Source organism: Hemitrygon akajei, chromosome 9 (genome assembly GCF_048418815.1).
Source record: "Hemitrygon akajei chromosome 9, sHemAka1.3, whole genome shotgun sequence".
Taxonomy (NCBI): Eukaryota; Metazoa; Chordata; class Chondrichthyes; order Myliobatiformes; family Dasyatidae; genus Hemitrygon; species Hemitrygon akajei.
In genome coordinates this window covers 141,605,163-141,622,092 of record NC_133132.1, presented here as the reverse complement: position 1 = coordinate 141,622,092, position 16,930 = coordinate 141,605,163, and the positions used below count along the sequence as shown (strand labels likewise).

The 16,930-nt window shown below is 37.3% G+C and overlaps 1 protein-coding gene across 2 annotated transcripts in view; it reads right to left on the bottom strand.

Moving 5' to 3' along the window:
* ift172 (intraflagellar transport 172) overlaps positions 1 to 16,930 on the bottom strand; it is a 184,771-nt gene that overhangs the window by 83,553 nt on the left and 84,288 nt on the right. For both annotated transcript variants that reach the window (XM_073057150.1, XM_073057151.1), the window contains exons 20-25: positions 14,850 to 14,942; positions 8,547 to 8,624; positions 5,142 to 5,390; positions 2,892 to 2,970; positions 377 to 497; positions 60 to 204 (exon numbers count right to left, since the gene is read on the bottom strand). In XM_073057150.1, coding sequence (XP_072913251.1) covers positions 60 to 204; positions 377 to 497; positions 2,892 to 2,970; positions 5,142 to 5,390; positions 8,547 to 8,624; positions 14,850 to 14,942 — 765 coding nt within the window. The remainder of the gene's footprint in view (positions 1 to 59; positions 205 to 376; positions 498 to 2,891; positions 2,971 to 5,141; positions 5,391 to 8,546; positions 8,625 to 14,849; positions 14,943 to 16,930) is intronic.

The window sequence follows — 16,930 nt, the reverse complement described above, 5'->3', positions numbered from 1 at the left end:
ATACTGTATATGATATAGAGGTTAACTATAAAAAATTGCACATATGGCAAATTCCTGACCTCGTATTCTTGAACTGAAGCATAGTGTTGAGCTATTTTATGATAATATTTGTAAACCGTTTTGTCATCTTGAAGCTCCAAAATATGGACTGCTTTTTTCCACTGTCGAGCTCCAATACTTGCTTCAATTGCTTTTATTGTACAACTGGAAAAAAATTAACAAACGAAAACTTAAATATAATTCCCAAAGCAAATCAGCATATGATTAAAGTAACTTCACCACAGGAAACAAGTTCCAACCCTTAAATCCTATGACCTACTCATTGTTGCTGATTGTGTACAAAAGGCATCCTTTTGGACTATTTAGGTGAACTTACCCAGCTTCAATAAAATGATTAATTGAAGCATCCAACTGTTTCTGTTGTACAAGATAATCTCCCCAGGCCTCTTCTAACTTCACAACCTCAGAAGGAAAAACCGTTCTGGACATTTCCACTGCTGAAATGTAGATTAAGAAGAACACTATAAAGTAATAGCACAAGTTGTCTAGAAGTCCATGAAGTGAATAAAGCCAAAATAGAATTATTTGCTAAATCAGTGAAGAAAGAAACAAGATTTAATGTTTCAACTAGGCTTTGCTTTCTGCCATTTGCTGTGTTTTTCTTTTTGATTAAATGAACCAAGAATGTTGAACAGTCACTTCAGCTTATAAAAAATAATTTTCAATAGTAAAAAATGAAAATCCTTATGTTTAAATATCTTTCATAAACAGTGGCTATAAAATTCATCTAGCAATTTTTCTCTGAAGCACTCTTCCACATCTTAACAAACATCATAAAAGTACAGTTATATTAATAGGCACAACATTCCAATTCATAAAATTTGCTTGTTTTTGTCATAATCATTTTACAGCTTTGAATCAATACATAAAATATATTTGTAAACTACTGCACATCAATAGTTTTAAGGTATTAAGGTAATTGCAAGTTTTGGTGACAGGACAGACAGACCGATGCACCTAAGGAAGTCACATATTCTCGATAAAAAAAGAGGGATAAACAGGACAATGGCAATAGAATGAGAGAATATGAAGAGGCTTGTGTGGAAGTTCAAAGCAAATTGATACTACAATGTTACTTTTATGGATTAATATTAAGAGGACAAATGCAACTTTCAAAATTAAATAAATCAATTAAATCTTACTTATCCAATAGCTGTTGGTGGTCTTTCTACATCTGTAAATCTCTGGTTCATATACGGAAGCCCTACATTACTGACTTGAACTGTTCAATACTTCAGCAGTGTGGTGTGAGTGGCAGCAATGATTCCAACAGCACACCGAAGAAACTCTGACCTGCAAATAACCCTTGAAAGCTTTCACAGGCAGCATACCACTGTCAAACTGTTATGGAACTCTAATCGTGACTAGTTAGAAGTTAACTAAATAATTTTAAATAATTGAAAACAGCTGACAGTGATGCAGGTGGATGCTTCCTTGGTGTCATGGATTATTGATTACCTGACTGGCAGACCACAGTACGTGCGCTTGCAACACTGTGTCAGACAGAGTGGTTAGCAGCACTGGGGCTCCACAGGGGACTGTACTGTCTCCCTTTCTCTTCACCATCTACACCTCGGACTTCAACTACTGCACAGAGTCTTGCCATCTTCAGAAGTTTTCTGATGACTCTGCCATAGTTGGATGCATCAGCAAGGGAGATGAGGCGGAGTACAGGGCTACGGTGGGAAGCTTTGTCACATGGTGTGAGCAGAATCATCTGCAGCTTAATGTGAAAAAGACTAAGGAGCTGGTGGTGCCTGAGGAGGGCTAAGGCACCGGTGACCCCTGTTTCCATCCATGGGGGTCAGTGTGGACATGGTGGAGGATTACAAATACCTGGGATACGAATTGACAATAAACTGGACTGGTCAAAGAACACTGAGGCTGTCTACAAGAAGGGTCAGAGCCGTCTCTACTTCCTGAGGAGACTGAGGTCCTTTAACATCTGCCGGACGATGCTGAGGATGTTCTACGAGTTTGTGGTGGCCAGTGCTATCATGTTTGTTGTTGTGCGCTGGGGCAGCAGGCTGAGGGTAGCAGACACCAATAGAATCAACAAACTTATTCGTAAGGCCAGTGATGTTGTGGGGGTGGAACTGGACTCTCTGACGATGGTGTCTGAAAAGAAGATGCTGTCCAAGTTGCATGCCATCTTGGACAACCCATCCACTCCATAATGTACTGGTTAAGCACAGGAATTCATTCAGCCAGAGACTCATTCCACCAAGATGCAACACTGAGCATCATAGGAAGTCATTCCTGCTTGTGGCCATCAAACTTTACAACTCCTCCCTCGGAGTATCAGACACCCTGAGCCAATAGGCTGGTCCTGGACTTATTTCCACTTGGAACAATTTACTTAATATTATTTAATCATTTATGGTTTTATATTGCTATATTTCTACACTATTCTTGGTTGGTGCGACTGTAACGAAACCCAATTTCCCTCGAGATCAATAAAGTATGTCTGTCTGTCTGAATAACAGTTCTACGGCAATTCCTTATAATATGGACTGAATCCAATAAAGATTAACTTTTGATCTCTCGATCTACCCCACTGTAGCTCTTGCATCTTATTTGTCAACCTGCACTGCGCTTCCTTTGTAACTCAACACTATATTCTGCATTCTGTTATTGTTTTTCCCTTTATACTAACTCAATATGTTTTGAAATAATTGGTATGGATGTCATGCAATGGTTTTCACTGTATCTCAGAACATGAGACAATAATAAACCAATTACCTATCCCATTTAATTCGTCTTACTACCTTGGGACAATAGCTCTTTCTACACCAAAAAGCACCTATCCCTGTACTGAAAGCTCCAGATACCTTTGCGAAAGGCATTTCCCTTGCGATAACAATCCAGTGCTCTCTGATAATTTCCAACCTTTTCATAGAGATCTCCAGCCTGGAACGAAATTCAAGTGCTAAAGTTAGTCTCAGATTACTGAATTTTTAGCTATCATTAATGTTATGATATACAAGAAATGCAATCAGTAATTCTTTTTATATTACAAAATACAATGAACTTGTTCATAGTATCTGGACCACCACTGTAATACTCAACAATACTGTATCAGTACTGTGTCTGTACTATAATATTTTCCACTTTCAAAGAAAAAGTAGTTATTTATAATAATAAACTAACACATTTTTATTTAATTTTTTCTTAGATATTATATTCCATGATAATAAATTTCACTTTAAACCTGGTTACATTAAAGCAGGGGGTTTCCAACCTGGGGTCCACGGAACCCTCATTTAATGATAGGGGTCCATGGTATTAAAAGGGTTGGAAATGCCTGCTTTGAAGGGTGTTCAGAAATTGTGACTTAATTTGAATAAAGAATGGTAAATGGAGTTACAGTAGGGCCAATGAGATCATAGGAGTGAGAGGTTCAGACCTAGTTTGGAGCATGGGACAGGGAGTGTAACATGTTGGAAAGGAGTAAGGGAAGCAGGTCACATGGAAGCACAGAAGCGGGTCCCTGGCCAGTCATAGGGGTACATGGGAACTAGGACCTGGTGAGTGGAATAAAGTGTGAGATACTTAACCGAGAGTAAATACAAACACTGGAAAGCAAGGCCCCAGCAAGCTGGAAGGATCAAGGGACAAGGGCCCTAGCAAGTTGGAAGGAAACTCAGATGTCAAGTCATCAAGACTTTTGAACAGCTAAAGACTGTATTATCAGTTTTACTGTACAAAGATTAAACATTCAGGTAACTTCATTTCTCTAGTTTAAGTACATGGGATCTATTTTCATTTTTTCTTCCTGTGACATGCCTTGCTAAGAACGGCATGCCTGAAATCAGGAATCACTGTTTCAAAAACTGCAGACATAATGCCTTGACCATTGACTTATGACAGTCAGTGCCATAGTTCTCCTGATAGTAGCTTTGTTACCAGTTTGGAGATGCAACAAAACTACATCATCTTATTTGCTCAATAGCAATTTTCAAACACTATTAGTAATTAAATAAAAATGCAAGTTTTCAAAGGTGTTTTCTGTTTCATATTGAACCAGAAATATCCTTTAATAACTTCATTAAAACTTGTATTTCAAATCTTCAGTATGTTTCAATGCCAGAGTTTTAACTCATAAAAGAAACTAAAGTTTAAACAGATTGGACATTGTAGCAGATGGCACTTTCAGAAAAAAAATAATTTTACTTTTAAGACAAAATCCAAAATTACTCTGAACAATTTAAAATGGTAACTTGAAAGCAATAGACATTGTAAATCTCAACAGAAAAGCATGATACTGGCCTTTCCTCAGTTTGATATGCTCATGAAATACTTTTATTGAAAGACAAACTTTTCTAAAAATTACTACAGGAATATTCATCCATACAGTTTTGGTACTTTGATACTTACCCTAACTGTAAGTAATTAACGAACGGTAATATCAGAGAAGAAAACTTCTTTGGTTAGAGAAGAGCATTAAAAGCAGTTTAAATTTACACTTTTCTGTGTCTTCCTTCCTAACACCACTAGATTCAACTCCTTACACTCTGAAAACAATACTAGGATTCCCTTTCTCAGTCCAATTGCCCTACTTCAAAACTTAAGTTCTCATCCTCCCCTAAAATTGTGGTCCCATGGTTGTCTTGTTCCCACCCTCTGTCACTTGCCTCCCAAATACAAAGACTCTGCTCCAGTAGTCCACAGAACATACAGATTTCACAGTATTCTCAGCTATTGCAATATATAAAAGACAGTGTATAAAAATACATGTGTTAATAACCACTCATTCATTTACAGTATGTTCCATTTAGCCAGGACAAAAGTAATTCAACACTGATTGCTGTTATATTCCAAATCTAACACTTCTGTGAAATACTTATAAAATCAATCAAATCAGTATTAAGAAAGATAATAATGACGTATTTTGCACTGTTCATCATCATAGAACCATTTGAAAATAAATAGGTAACAGACTGTTTTTCTAAAAAAGATTTTAGTAATTAACTTTAAAACTTCCTTAATATGGCATTTAAAGAATTTTAATCTTATTTAATTTGCTGCAACCAATGTATAAATAAAAATGCTTAAGACAAACTGACATTATTGATACTAACCCTTTCATAAAAATCTCCTTTAATCAGAGCAGCAGCAATTCGATTTATAACATCATTGTTTGCTAACAGTTCATTCCGACTTAGTACTAATCGGGCAGCTTTTGCAGGGAGACCAGCTTTTAAATACAGATTGACAGCCCCAGTGTAATCTCCTTCATTTTCTTTCACTTCTCCTGCCTTTTCCTCCTGATTAGTCTCCATCAGCCACTGATAATAATTACGTCGTAGATTGTCCAATTCCGGGTGACTCTGGAGGAAAAAAACAAAACAGTAGTTAATTCTATACAAGGTTGCTCTGTGCAAGATTTTAAAAAGAAAATATTACATGCATTTCTTTGTATGAAAAATAATCACGATCAAAACATTAGTGTAATTTTAAATTATAATCTTTACTTTTAGGGGCTATGTTTTCATTGACATGGCTACAATTGTAACTGCAGATCACATTGGATAAAGAACACTCAATCTAACAGCTAATATTTTCTATTTAAACCCTTGCAAATTTTCTGAATTTGTCACTCAATACTTGCAGTTGAGACACATAAAGTTCAAAACTTGATTCCATTTTATATTAAGGATTTTGTGCTGCAATAATGGCAAAACCATCATCATTCAATGTCTTCATCCAATAAATATGGATTTATAGTAATTTTGGAATTACAGTACATGGAAATATAAAAAATTTGCATCAGTCCTGTGTTAGCCAATAGGTTGCACCAGTGCTCGAGTTCAGTTCAGTAACGGAGCCAAGAACTTAAGTTAACTGCTTTACAAATACAAGACAAACTACTTTGTGCATGGTATAGGGAAGAACAAAATACCACATTTGTTTTAATGGAAGGGGTCAGCTGTGAGATACAAGCCTGATCATATATAAAAAATTAGGTTTGTGTTTCAAAAATCCTCCTTTAAATATTTTCAAAATTGCTCTGAGATTTCCAAACATTTTAAAAGAATATTTAAAGGTCTTTAACTTTTTAGTGGCCCTTTTTAAAAGATTTTGAAAGTAAACAAATAGTAGTTCAGCACTTTTAATATAAATTATTACACTTTTGAAAGTGTCAGAATTTTTGTAAAAAGAATTGAAACTTTGAAGGTTCTGACTAAACATGGGAATGTGATGTGCAGATAATTTTTCTCCAAATAATTTGTCAGGGACAATTCAACTGGCAGCTAAAATTTGGTAACATCGATCTCTTGTAAGGAAAATTATATTTGTAGATATTTTTCAAGGTTTACAAGAATGTCAGCTTTTAAAATAAGACTCCTAAACTTTGAAAATTGATTTTTTTATTTTCTCCATTATTATTATCCAAATTTGTTATAGTTTTTATTTATTTTATGATATCAGCACATTTTTTCATATGCGTATTATAGTCATGCAAATAATGAAATTTAAAACAAAACACAACCGTGCTGCCCAAAATAAAATCTTACTTCCCAGCCTAAGCCTTAACCCTGTTGTCTTGTTGCTTAAAGTACTTACTCACCACCTTAAAAATGTAGAAAGCTTCTAAAAGGGAAGAGATTACTGAGCCCCTGGTCATGATCTTTGCAACATCAATAAGATCGGGAGAAGTACCAGAGGATTGGAAGGTTGAAAATCTTGTTCCCTTGTTCAAGAAAGGGAGTAAAAATAACCCATGAAATTATAGACCAGTGAGTCTTACTTCAGTGGTGGGCAAGTTGTTGGAGACAATCCTGAGAGGGAGGATTTATGAGCATTTGGAGAGACATAATCTAATTAGGAATAGTCAACTTGGCTTTGACAAGGGCAGGTCATGGCTTACGAACCTGATTGAATTAGTTGAGGATGTAACAAAACACACTGATGAAGGTAGAGCACTGGATGTAGGGTACATGGATTTCAGTAAGGCATTTGATAAGGTCCCCCATGCAAGGCTCATTCAGAAAGTAATGAGTCATGGAATCCAAGGAGGCCTTGCTTTGTGGACCAGAATTGGCTTGCCCACAGAGACAAAGGGTGCTTGTGGATGATTCATATTCTGCATGGAGGGCAGTGACCAGTGGTGTTCTGGAGGGATCTGTTCTGCAACCCCTCCTCTTTGTGATTTTTATAAATGACCTGGATGAGGAAGTAGAAGGGTGGGTTAGTAAGTTTGATGATGACACAAAAGTTGGGGGTGTTCTGGATAGTCTGGAGGGTTGTCAGAGGTTACAGCACAACATCAACAGGATGCAGAACTGGGCTGAGAAGTGGCAGATGGAGTTCAAACCAGCTAAGTGTGAAGTGGTTCATTTTGATAGGCCAAATTTTGAAGGCAGAATATAATATTAATGGTAAGACCCTTGGTAGTGTGGAAGATCTGAGAGATCTTGGGGTCCATGTCCATAGGACACTCAAAGCTGCTGCACAGATTGACAGTGTTGTTAAGAAGGTGTATGGTGTGTTGGCCTTCATCAACCATGGGACTGAGTTCCAAGAGCCATGAGGGAATGTTACAACTATATAAGACCTTAGTTGGACCCCACTTGGAGTGAAGTATTCAGTTCTGGTCACATTACAGGAAGGGTGTGGATGCTATGGAGAGACTGCTGAGAAGATTTACAAGGATTTTGCCTGGATTTGGGAGCATGGCTTATGAGAACAGGTTGAGTGAACTTGGCCTTTTCTCTTGGAGCGACAGAGGATGAGAGGTGACCTGATAGAGGTGTATCAGATGATGAGAGGCATTGATTGTGTGAACAGCCAGAGGCTTTTTTCAGCCCAAGGCTGAAATGGCTAACATGAGGGGACCTAGTTTTAAGGTGCTTAGAAGTAGGTACAAGGGGGATGTCAGAGCTAAGCTTTTCCACAGAGTGGTGGGTGCGTGGAATGCACTGCTAGCAAAGTTGGTAGAGGCGGATACAATAGGGTCTTTTAAGAGGCTTTAGATAGGTACATGGAGCTTAGAAAAATAGAGGGGCTATGTGGTGGGGAAATTCTAGGCAGGTTCTAGAGTAGCTTACATGGTCGGCACAACATTGTGGGCCAAAGGGCCTGAAAGATGCTGTAGATTTCTATGTTTCTGCCTTCACCTTTTAATGAAACGTTATTTCTTCATATTGATAGATTTCCCTTGTACTCTCGGTAGAACTATTGCATCCTTCAACTGACGTGGGGACCAGAACTAAAACTATTATTCATACAGCACTAGCATAATCTCCTTTCTCCTCTGTTTCATGCCAAGGCCAAAAAAGACAAATATTTTATAAATCTTTCCAACCACCTTTCTTAATACCTTCAGAGATCTATACATACCAACTCCATAAATCATTTCAAAACTCATTTTTCTTCCCTGTCTTCTTCCCTTTGAATCTTAATTCTTAGAAGATAAATGTTTAACTAATCCTCATCCAGTACTTTAATAGTGTCTGTGTTAGTCACAATGAAAATCAACTCACCTTGGCTTCAGCTACATTAATACATTCATCCCACATGTGTAGCTCCTGGTACATATCCATGGCTTTATCAACAGCATTCTATAAAAAAAAAACTAAAATAATATTCTAAACTGTCATCAACCTGAAAGAAAGGTACATCGGTATGCTGTGGAGATAACACAAAAATAAACTATTACCTTCCAGGCAATAATACTACACCTTGTTAGATTTAATCACTTAATATTACAGTAAATAAATGTGTTGCACATTTAACTTCAATTTTTGTCTATAACTTGTGATATATGTTGTCTACTGTGTGTGGATGTAATACATGTTAATTGGGACACATCAAGACCAAATACCTTTTGGCCCAATTAAGCAGCTGCCCCAATTAGCAGAAATTTAATGGAAATAGTTAAAAACATATAAAAAAAAAGACGAACTACTGTTTAACTGAGTAATAAATTATGTATTTCAATGATATACTGAACAAATTAGAACACTATAAATACCAGTACAGTAATATAAAACTGTGTATTAGTTCCTAATAGTTATTGACGGAAAAATTCAGCATATACTGCCATGTTCTTTTGATTGACTGTAAATGAACAAATTCAGCAGACGCCTCGCGTAGATAATGGACCACTTTCATACAATACCGTCAACAATTACATTCTCCAATCTTCATTTTCATTGTAACATTCAAGATAATTGTCAGTAACTTCAGGTTCTTCATATTTCCTAACTTGTTGAAGCAGTGAAATAGTTTCATTTTCCCTCCCAGCCACTTCAGAGATCTCCAAGCCTGAACACTTGAAACCGCAGTGTGCAAAATGATTCTGATTTGTCTTACTGCTTACTTCTTACCATCAATGACAAAAATCACTGATTTTGAATACAAACACATGCAACTGATGCTATTTAAAAACTGTTCGCTCTAAGTATGGTTTAGTATCTAATGGCCACACAAATGCATGTGGCTGACTCTAGTTACAAACTGCCTGGCAGCAGTCTCCTGCCCCAATTAAATGGCATAATGTCTCAAACAAACTAAGGGAATCCCAGCTTTTTTCTCAATTAGCTGTTGTTCTTTAAGAGTCATCCCAATTAACCAGAATCCACTATATTTTAAGTGTTTCCTGGTTTTTGATCCTTCTTCTTTACACTGTCAACACAATTTTATTTATCATAATTAAGTCTCCCCTTAACATAGAACATGGCACATAGAAAAGTACAGCACAGGAACAGACCCTTCAGCCCATGATTACTGCACCTCACATGCAGCTAAATTACGCTACCCTTCTTCTGCAAGCACATGATCCACATTCCTACGTTGCCTGTGTATAGTCACTTTGTCTATTTACTGCTTCTTAAATGCTACTATCATATCTGTTACCATCACTGCTCCAGGAAAGCCTGTTCTAGGAACACACCTCTCTCTATGTAAAAAATCAGCCTTGTACATTCTCCTTTCAAACTTTTTCCCTCCTACCTTAAATGCATGTCCTCTAATACTTGACATTTCCACCCTAGGAAAAAGATTCTAAATAGCCTTTCATAATTTTATAAACCTCTATCAGAAAAAGGATCTAGTGATTTCCCAGTGTATATGACAAATAAACTCTTCTCAAGCTTTCAGCCAAGTATAGGTATTGACTATAACCGACATATAAAAGCATCACGCACACACCGTTCTATGCATTGTGTTTACATGTATATTAGTTTGCGATAATGTTGATGCGCATGCTCTGTACATATAGCATATTCTGTGGATTCATAATAAAGTAATTGTATTCTCAGGTGTATTTATGATAGCAAAATGTCTCACCAATGTTGCAACAACTACAATACTTCCTGTTATATTTGTGGCAAATATACACTTAAATCTCAAAGACAGAGCATGACTCCGCTTATTAAGAAAGTCTATGAGCTCTACTTTGAGTGTAAAATTGGCGACCAAGACAAAGCCTGGGCTCCTCACATTTATTGCGCAACATGTATTGTCGATCTTAGAGCTTGGCTCAGAGGTATCTGAAGTCAATGCTGTTCACTCTCCCGATGATATGGCAAGAGCAGAGGACCATATGACAGACTGCTACTTCTGTCTGACCTGTGTGTCTGGTTTCTCTGCTAAAACAAGAAATCTATTCAATATCCCAATTTCCCTTCAGCCATGAGACCTGGGCCACATGATGATACTGTATTCTTCCAGTATCAAAGCCATCAGAGACATGGAGTCTAGAGGAGGCAGACAGACACCATGATGCACAAGCCAGGGGTGGAAAACGACACTGATACTGATTTTGAATCCCTTCTGTTGAATGAGCCTCATCTGATAACTCAGTCTGAGTTAAATGACCTGGTCAGAAACCTGGGTTTGTTAAAGGCAAAAGAAGAATTACAGAGTTTAAGACTACAAAGATTTCAATATTTGAGACAAATGTTTCCAAGAATAACTGATAACAAGATTAAGGCAGGCATTTTTGTTGGTTCGCAAATCAAACAGGTCATCTAGTGACAGGCAATTCGAAGAACCTCAAGTGGGACCAGAGAAAACTGCATGGAAGGCATTCAAGGATGTTGACAATTTTCTTGGTATGCACAGAGCACTAAACTACATGCAGCTGGTACAGCTTCTTCCCCTCTGCCATCCGATTCCTGATTGGACATTGAACCCTTGAACATTACCTTACTTTTTAAATATATATTATTTCTGTTTTTTTTGCAAGATTTTTAATCTATTCAATATATGTATACTGTAATTGATTTGCTTCTGTATTTATTATTATTATTTTTATTTTTTCTTCTATATTATGTATTGTATTGAACTGCTGCTGCTAAGTTAACAAATTTCACGCCACATGCCAGTGGTAATAAACCTGATTCTGATTCTGACGTATTTCAAGCATACAAAACCATGAAGTGGAACATGTCACTAAATATTCATTTTCTGCATTCACATTTTAACTTCTTCTCTGTAAATCTTGGCGTTGTCAGTGATGAGTATGGTGGAAGGTTTCACCAGGACATTGTGGTCATGGAGAAATGGTATAAGGGCAACTGGAATCCATCAATGCTGGCTGATTATTGCTAGACACTTAAGCGAGAAGCCTCAGACACTGAGTACAAATGAAAATCATCAATATGTTTAGCTTAAGTTGAACTATTGCAAAACATCAGCATTGTTATGAAATTAATGCATTATATTCAATAAAAGTTAATTTCTTCCAAATTCCTACCTGATACAAGTAGTCTGAAACTATATTTGTGTTCAGCTTTAAGCGGTCTATCGTAACAGAAAAACATTCTGAGGAAGCAATACTTTCAAAAAAATTGCTGTCTAGTGTTATCTGTCCGTATCTGCAACCTTTCCTGTTCCAGAAAAAAACCCAATCTCTCATAATTCTTAACATTATTCCACTACTGATAACCTTCAGCACTTTTTCTGCATCCATACAATCACACCTTTCATAGTTGGAAATACACATCATGGAAACAAGCTTTTCAGCACATTGAGCCAACCATCAACCACACACTTATACTAATCCCACATAAATCTCATACTTTTTATTCTCCACACATTCTCATCAATTTCTGCTTCCCCCCACCCCCAATTCTACCAGTTACGTACACATGAACACAATTTACTGTGGCAAATTTAGCAACCAACTGACAAATCTTCAGAAACATAAGAGACTACAGATACTGGAATTCTGCACATCAAACAATCTGCTCATGGAAATCAGCTGGTCGAGCAGCATCTGTGGGAGGGAGGGAATTGCAGAAATTTCAGGTCGAAACTCTGCACAAGTCCCACTATAGGGTTTTAACCCAAAATGTCAGCAGTTTCTATCATCCCACAGATGCTGCTCGACTTGCTAAGTTCCTCTAATAGATTGTTTGTTGTGAGAGTCTTTTGCATGTAGGAAAAAATTACAGCATGAAGCAACTCACATAATCACAGGAAAAATATATAACTCCAAAACTTACGGCATCCAAAGCCAAAACTGAACTTGGGTCTCTGGTAATGTGAAGCATCATCTCTGCTAGATGCACAATTGAGCAATATTAAAATGCATGGCCTTGGGGATAATGCATTGACTGAAAATTGTCTGATGGTCAAGGATTGGGAATTTTTTTCAGGACAGTAACTAGGCTCAGGGATTACTGTTTGGCTTTGACTATTCATAACCGGCATCAGTAATTTGAATGATGAAAAAGACAATATTTCAAAATTTCCCAATGACTAAATAATGTGGGATTACAAATTGCAAAGACAAAACAAAAATGCTTTAAGATTACTTAGATTGAGTGAGTTGGACAAGAACTTAGCAGATGTTGTAATACCAAAGATAAAGGTAAAGCTACCCATTAAGGTAGTAGAACTAGAAAGGATATGTGTTATTTAAATGCAATTATATTAAGTACTGATACACAAAGAGATATGGGTATTCTAGTATGCCAGTCACCAAGAGAAATATATGCAAATACAGCAAGCAATTTAAGGTAGGAATGATCCACTGGCCTTCACAGTAAGAGGATTTAAGTACTAGAGCAAGGATGCCTTTATGCAGGGACCACGTGAGACCACTCCTGCAATATTGTGTCAATTTTTGACCTCTTTATCTAAGAAAGGAAATAGTTTCAGGAAAGAAGCAAAGATTCACCAAACTAGTAGCTGGGATAGCAGATCTAAGGAGAGATTTGTCCTATGAGGTTATTATACACTGGAACTTAAAAGAATGAGAGGATGAGAGAGTTTGGAATGTAGGAGTTTGCAGTTCCAGGATACATGCAAGAGATTTCAGACTAAGATAAAGGGACATTTCTTGATGTAGAGTATAACGAACCTGTGGAATTCACTATCACTGCAGCATAGATTCCAAATTGCTGAATATATATAAATAGGCAGAATAGCTTTTGGATGCAAAAGGCATCAAGGGATATGGGGACATTGCAGCAAGTGTTGAGGAAGATGATCAGCCATGATAGCACTGACTATTAAAACAGGTTCAAATTTAAAACAAAAATAAACTGCTTATGTTAGAATTCTGAAACAAGTTTATTTTTCAATAGGGCAGAGGGCATGGCTGGGATATTTCAGATTGTCTGTGACACATCCTTTTCTTTCTCTGAACTCTTCTACTGTAAACCAACTTGCATCTTTCTCACACCCAGTTCTGATGGAGGGTTGCAGACCAAAAGTGTTCACTCATTCTCTTTCCATAGGTGCTACCTAACCTGCTGCGATTTTCTAGATTTTCTATTTTTGCTTGAAAGGCCAAATTGTCTACTGTTTAAATTTTTCTACTTTTCTACAATGTGGCAAACTAAAAGTTTTTGCATCACTATCAACCACATTACCACCTGAAAGCTTCTTTTACATGTCCTCTGCATTTAAGACTAAAATATTAACATATAAAATAAGACAATGGACAGAATACTAAGCCTTGTGGAATCCAAATGGAAACTTAATGAAATCTGGATATATTTCATCCAAACTAGGATTTATCTACCTTTTTTTTAAATTACGTAGTTCAGTCTAGTTTTTTGTACTGTGTCATGTAAACCATGGTCCTGAAAAACGTTGTCTCATTTTTACTATGCACTGTACCAGCAGTTATGGTCAAAATGACAATAAAAGTTGACTTGACTTTTAAAAAGCCAAATCCCTTAATATTTTGTCTTTTCATATTTTTAATCACTGAAGCTCATTTAATCTTTCCTATTTACAAATAATAAACTTTGACATGGAAGTAAATAAATTGAAAGCACTTGACAATTTTTGAGGATATCAGATGCATTTAAAAAAAGCACCATGTAAGGGTTAGCATGATGCCATTAGAGCTCAGGGCATCAGAGTTCAATTCCGGAGTCCTCTGTAAGGAGTCTCTGTACGTCCTCCCTGTGGAGTACTTGAGTTTTCCCCAGGTGCTGATTTCCTCCCACAGTCCAAAGATGTACCAGGTGGGTTAATTGGGGGGGGGGGGGGGGGGTCATTGTAAATTGTCCCGTTATTAAGTTAGGGTTAAATGTAGGTTGTCAGGGCTTGCTGAGGTCGCACTGCTCAAAGGGCCAGAAGGACTCACTTTGCACTATATCACTAAATAAATAAATCAATCAAATTTTAAAAACCACATTTTTCAGAGAAAAAGTTAATACGATGATCAATTACTAATCTGCAAATAGAATACTATTAATTGCCTGTGAGATGAGAGCAAAAGAAATACAAAGCCACACTAAAATTTGCATTCAGTAGATGTACAACAGCGGAATTGTGCAAAATTTATAGTTGTCAGTTATGTAGTGATTTTGCACCCATACCTGTTCCAGATAATAATTTTCTGCTAATTTGTAATTTTTCTCCAACATAGCCAATCGTGCACGAACAAGGTAATTGTCTGTGCCATCACCTCCCTAAAAAGAAATAAAACAGGATTCTATTATTTTATTGTATCATTAAAAAAAACAAGAACATCCTGTATACAATTTAGACAAAACAAAAATAAAGAGAAAATGCTATAAATACTCAGCAGATCTGAAAGCAACAAAGAACAACAGGAATTTTCTTGGTTTCTTTTTATTATTTTGTCCAATAAACTAAGAATTTGATCCAATTGATTTAAGAATATGGCTAAACTATCAAAAGAATCTTTCTAGTTATGCAACACCTAGTTCACAAACACGTGTAATAGTATTTCTATCTCTAAGTTCTCTTAACATTTCATTTGTTCTAATATGTATTTGCGGATGACACGAAGATTGGAGGAGTTGTGGATGGAGCTGTAGGTTGTCGAAGATTACAAGAGGATATAGACAGGATGCAGAATTGGGCAGAAAAGTGGCAGATGGAGTTCAATCCGGATAAGTGTGAGGTGATGCATTTTGGAAGGACAAACCAGAAGGCTGAGTACAGGGTTAATGGTTGGTTACTTAAGAGAGTAGATGAACAGCGGGACCTTGGGGTTCAAATCCATACATCCCTCAAGGCCGTTGCACAGGTTGATAGGATAGTTAAGAAGGCCTATGGGATGCTAGGCTTCATTAATAGGGGGATTGAGTTCAAGAGTAGAGAAGTCATGTTGCAACTCTACAAATCTCTGGTGAGACCACACTTACAGTATTGTGTTCAGTTCTGGTCACTTCATTGTAGGAAGGATGTGGAAGCTATGGAGAGGGTGCAGAGGAGACTTACCAGGATGTTGCCTGGATTGAAAAACAAGTCGTATGAGGCAAGGTTAGCAGAGCTGGGACTTTTCTCATTGGAGCATAGAAGGATGAGAGGGGACTTGATAGAGGTCTACAAGATTATGAGAAGCATAGATAGAGTGGATAGCCAGCACCTGTTTCCCAGGGCATGAATAGCAAACACCGGAGGGCATATGTACAAAGTTAAGGGAGGGAAGTTTAGGGGAGACATCAGGGGTAAGTTTTGTTTACACAGAGGGTTGTGGGTGCCTGGAATGACTAGTCAGGGATGGTGGTGGAAGCTAAAACATTAGAGATATTTAAGAGCCTCTTGGACAGGCACATGGATGAATGAAAAACAGAGTGTTACGGGGTAGTGTGAGTTTAGTACTTTTCTTTAGGAATATATGGGTTGGCGCAACATTGAGGGCCGAAGGGCCTGTACTGTGCTGTAGTATTCTAGTGTCTAGTGTCTAGTGCCAAGATTGACTTTCATCTCCTAATACAGAATTATGTATGCATCATGCTGGAGGTATTGAGCCAATGTGCCATTTTTCCACTGGCCTACATAACCATGAACTTAAAGGTTTCGCCAGCTTGCCTTTTTAGGTGTAGACAAAGGACTGAGAAGTTCCCACCCCAACTGAGCCCACATTTAATGCCCAAGTCAATTCCAAGAGAGGCAAAAAAACATGAGAAATTGTAGCAGAATCAGGTCTTACTTTCCCTCTAGCCATGTGGTACTAATAAGCATTGGTTTCAAAAAGCTTCACATTTTGAAGGAATATTAGCAGGTCCCATAAATTATATTATGTTTTTTAAAACAATTTATCAGCAGTTGCTCCTATCTAGATGTCACAGGTTTGTTTATATATACACCTGGAATTATTTCCAGGTAGCGGATGATTTCCTTCCACGCCGCTCTGACGTATTGGGAAATCACGTACAAGGCAAGTTACAACAGTGGTTTGACATTTCCTTCTGCCGGTTAAGTTTTTTTTAAGAGATCGCCAGCTCTTTCTTAACGGCTGGATTTGAACTTGGGACCTCTCACCCCGAAGTCCAGCACTGATGCTGCTATGCCGCCAGCCGGCATATACATATATTTTTTATTTATTTAAAGTAGTTTCCACTGTCAGGTGGTCTGTAGGTACTTAGCACTGACAGCTACACTAGGCCTCAACCTTCACTGAGGGAGCTAATAAATGGGTGGAACA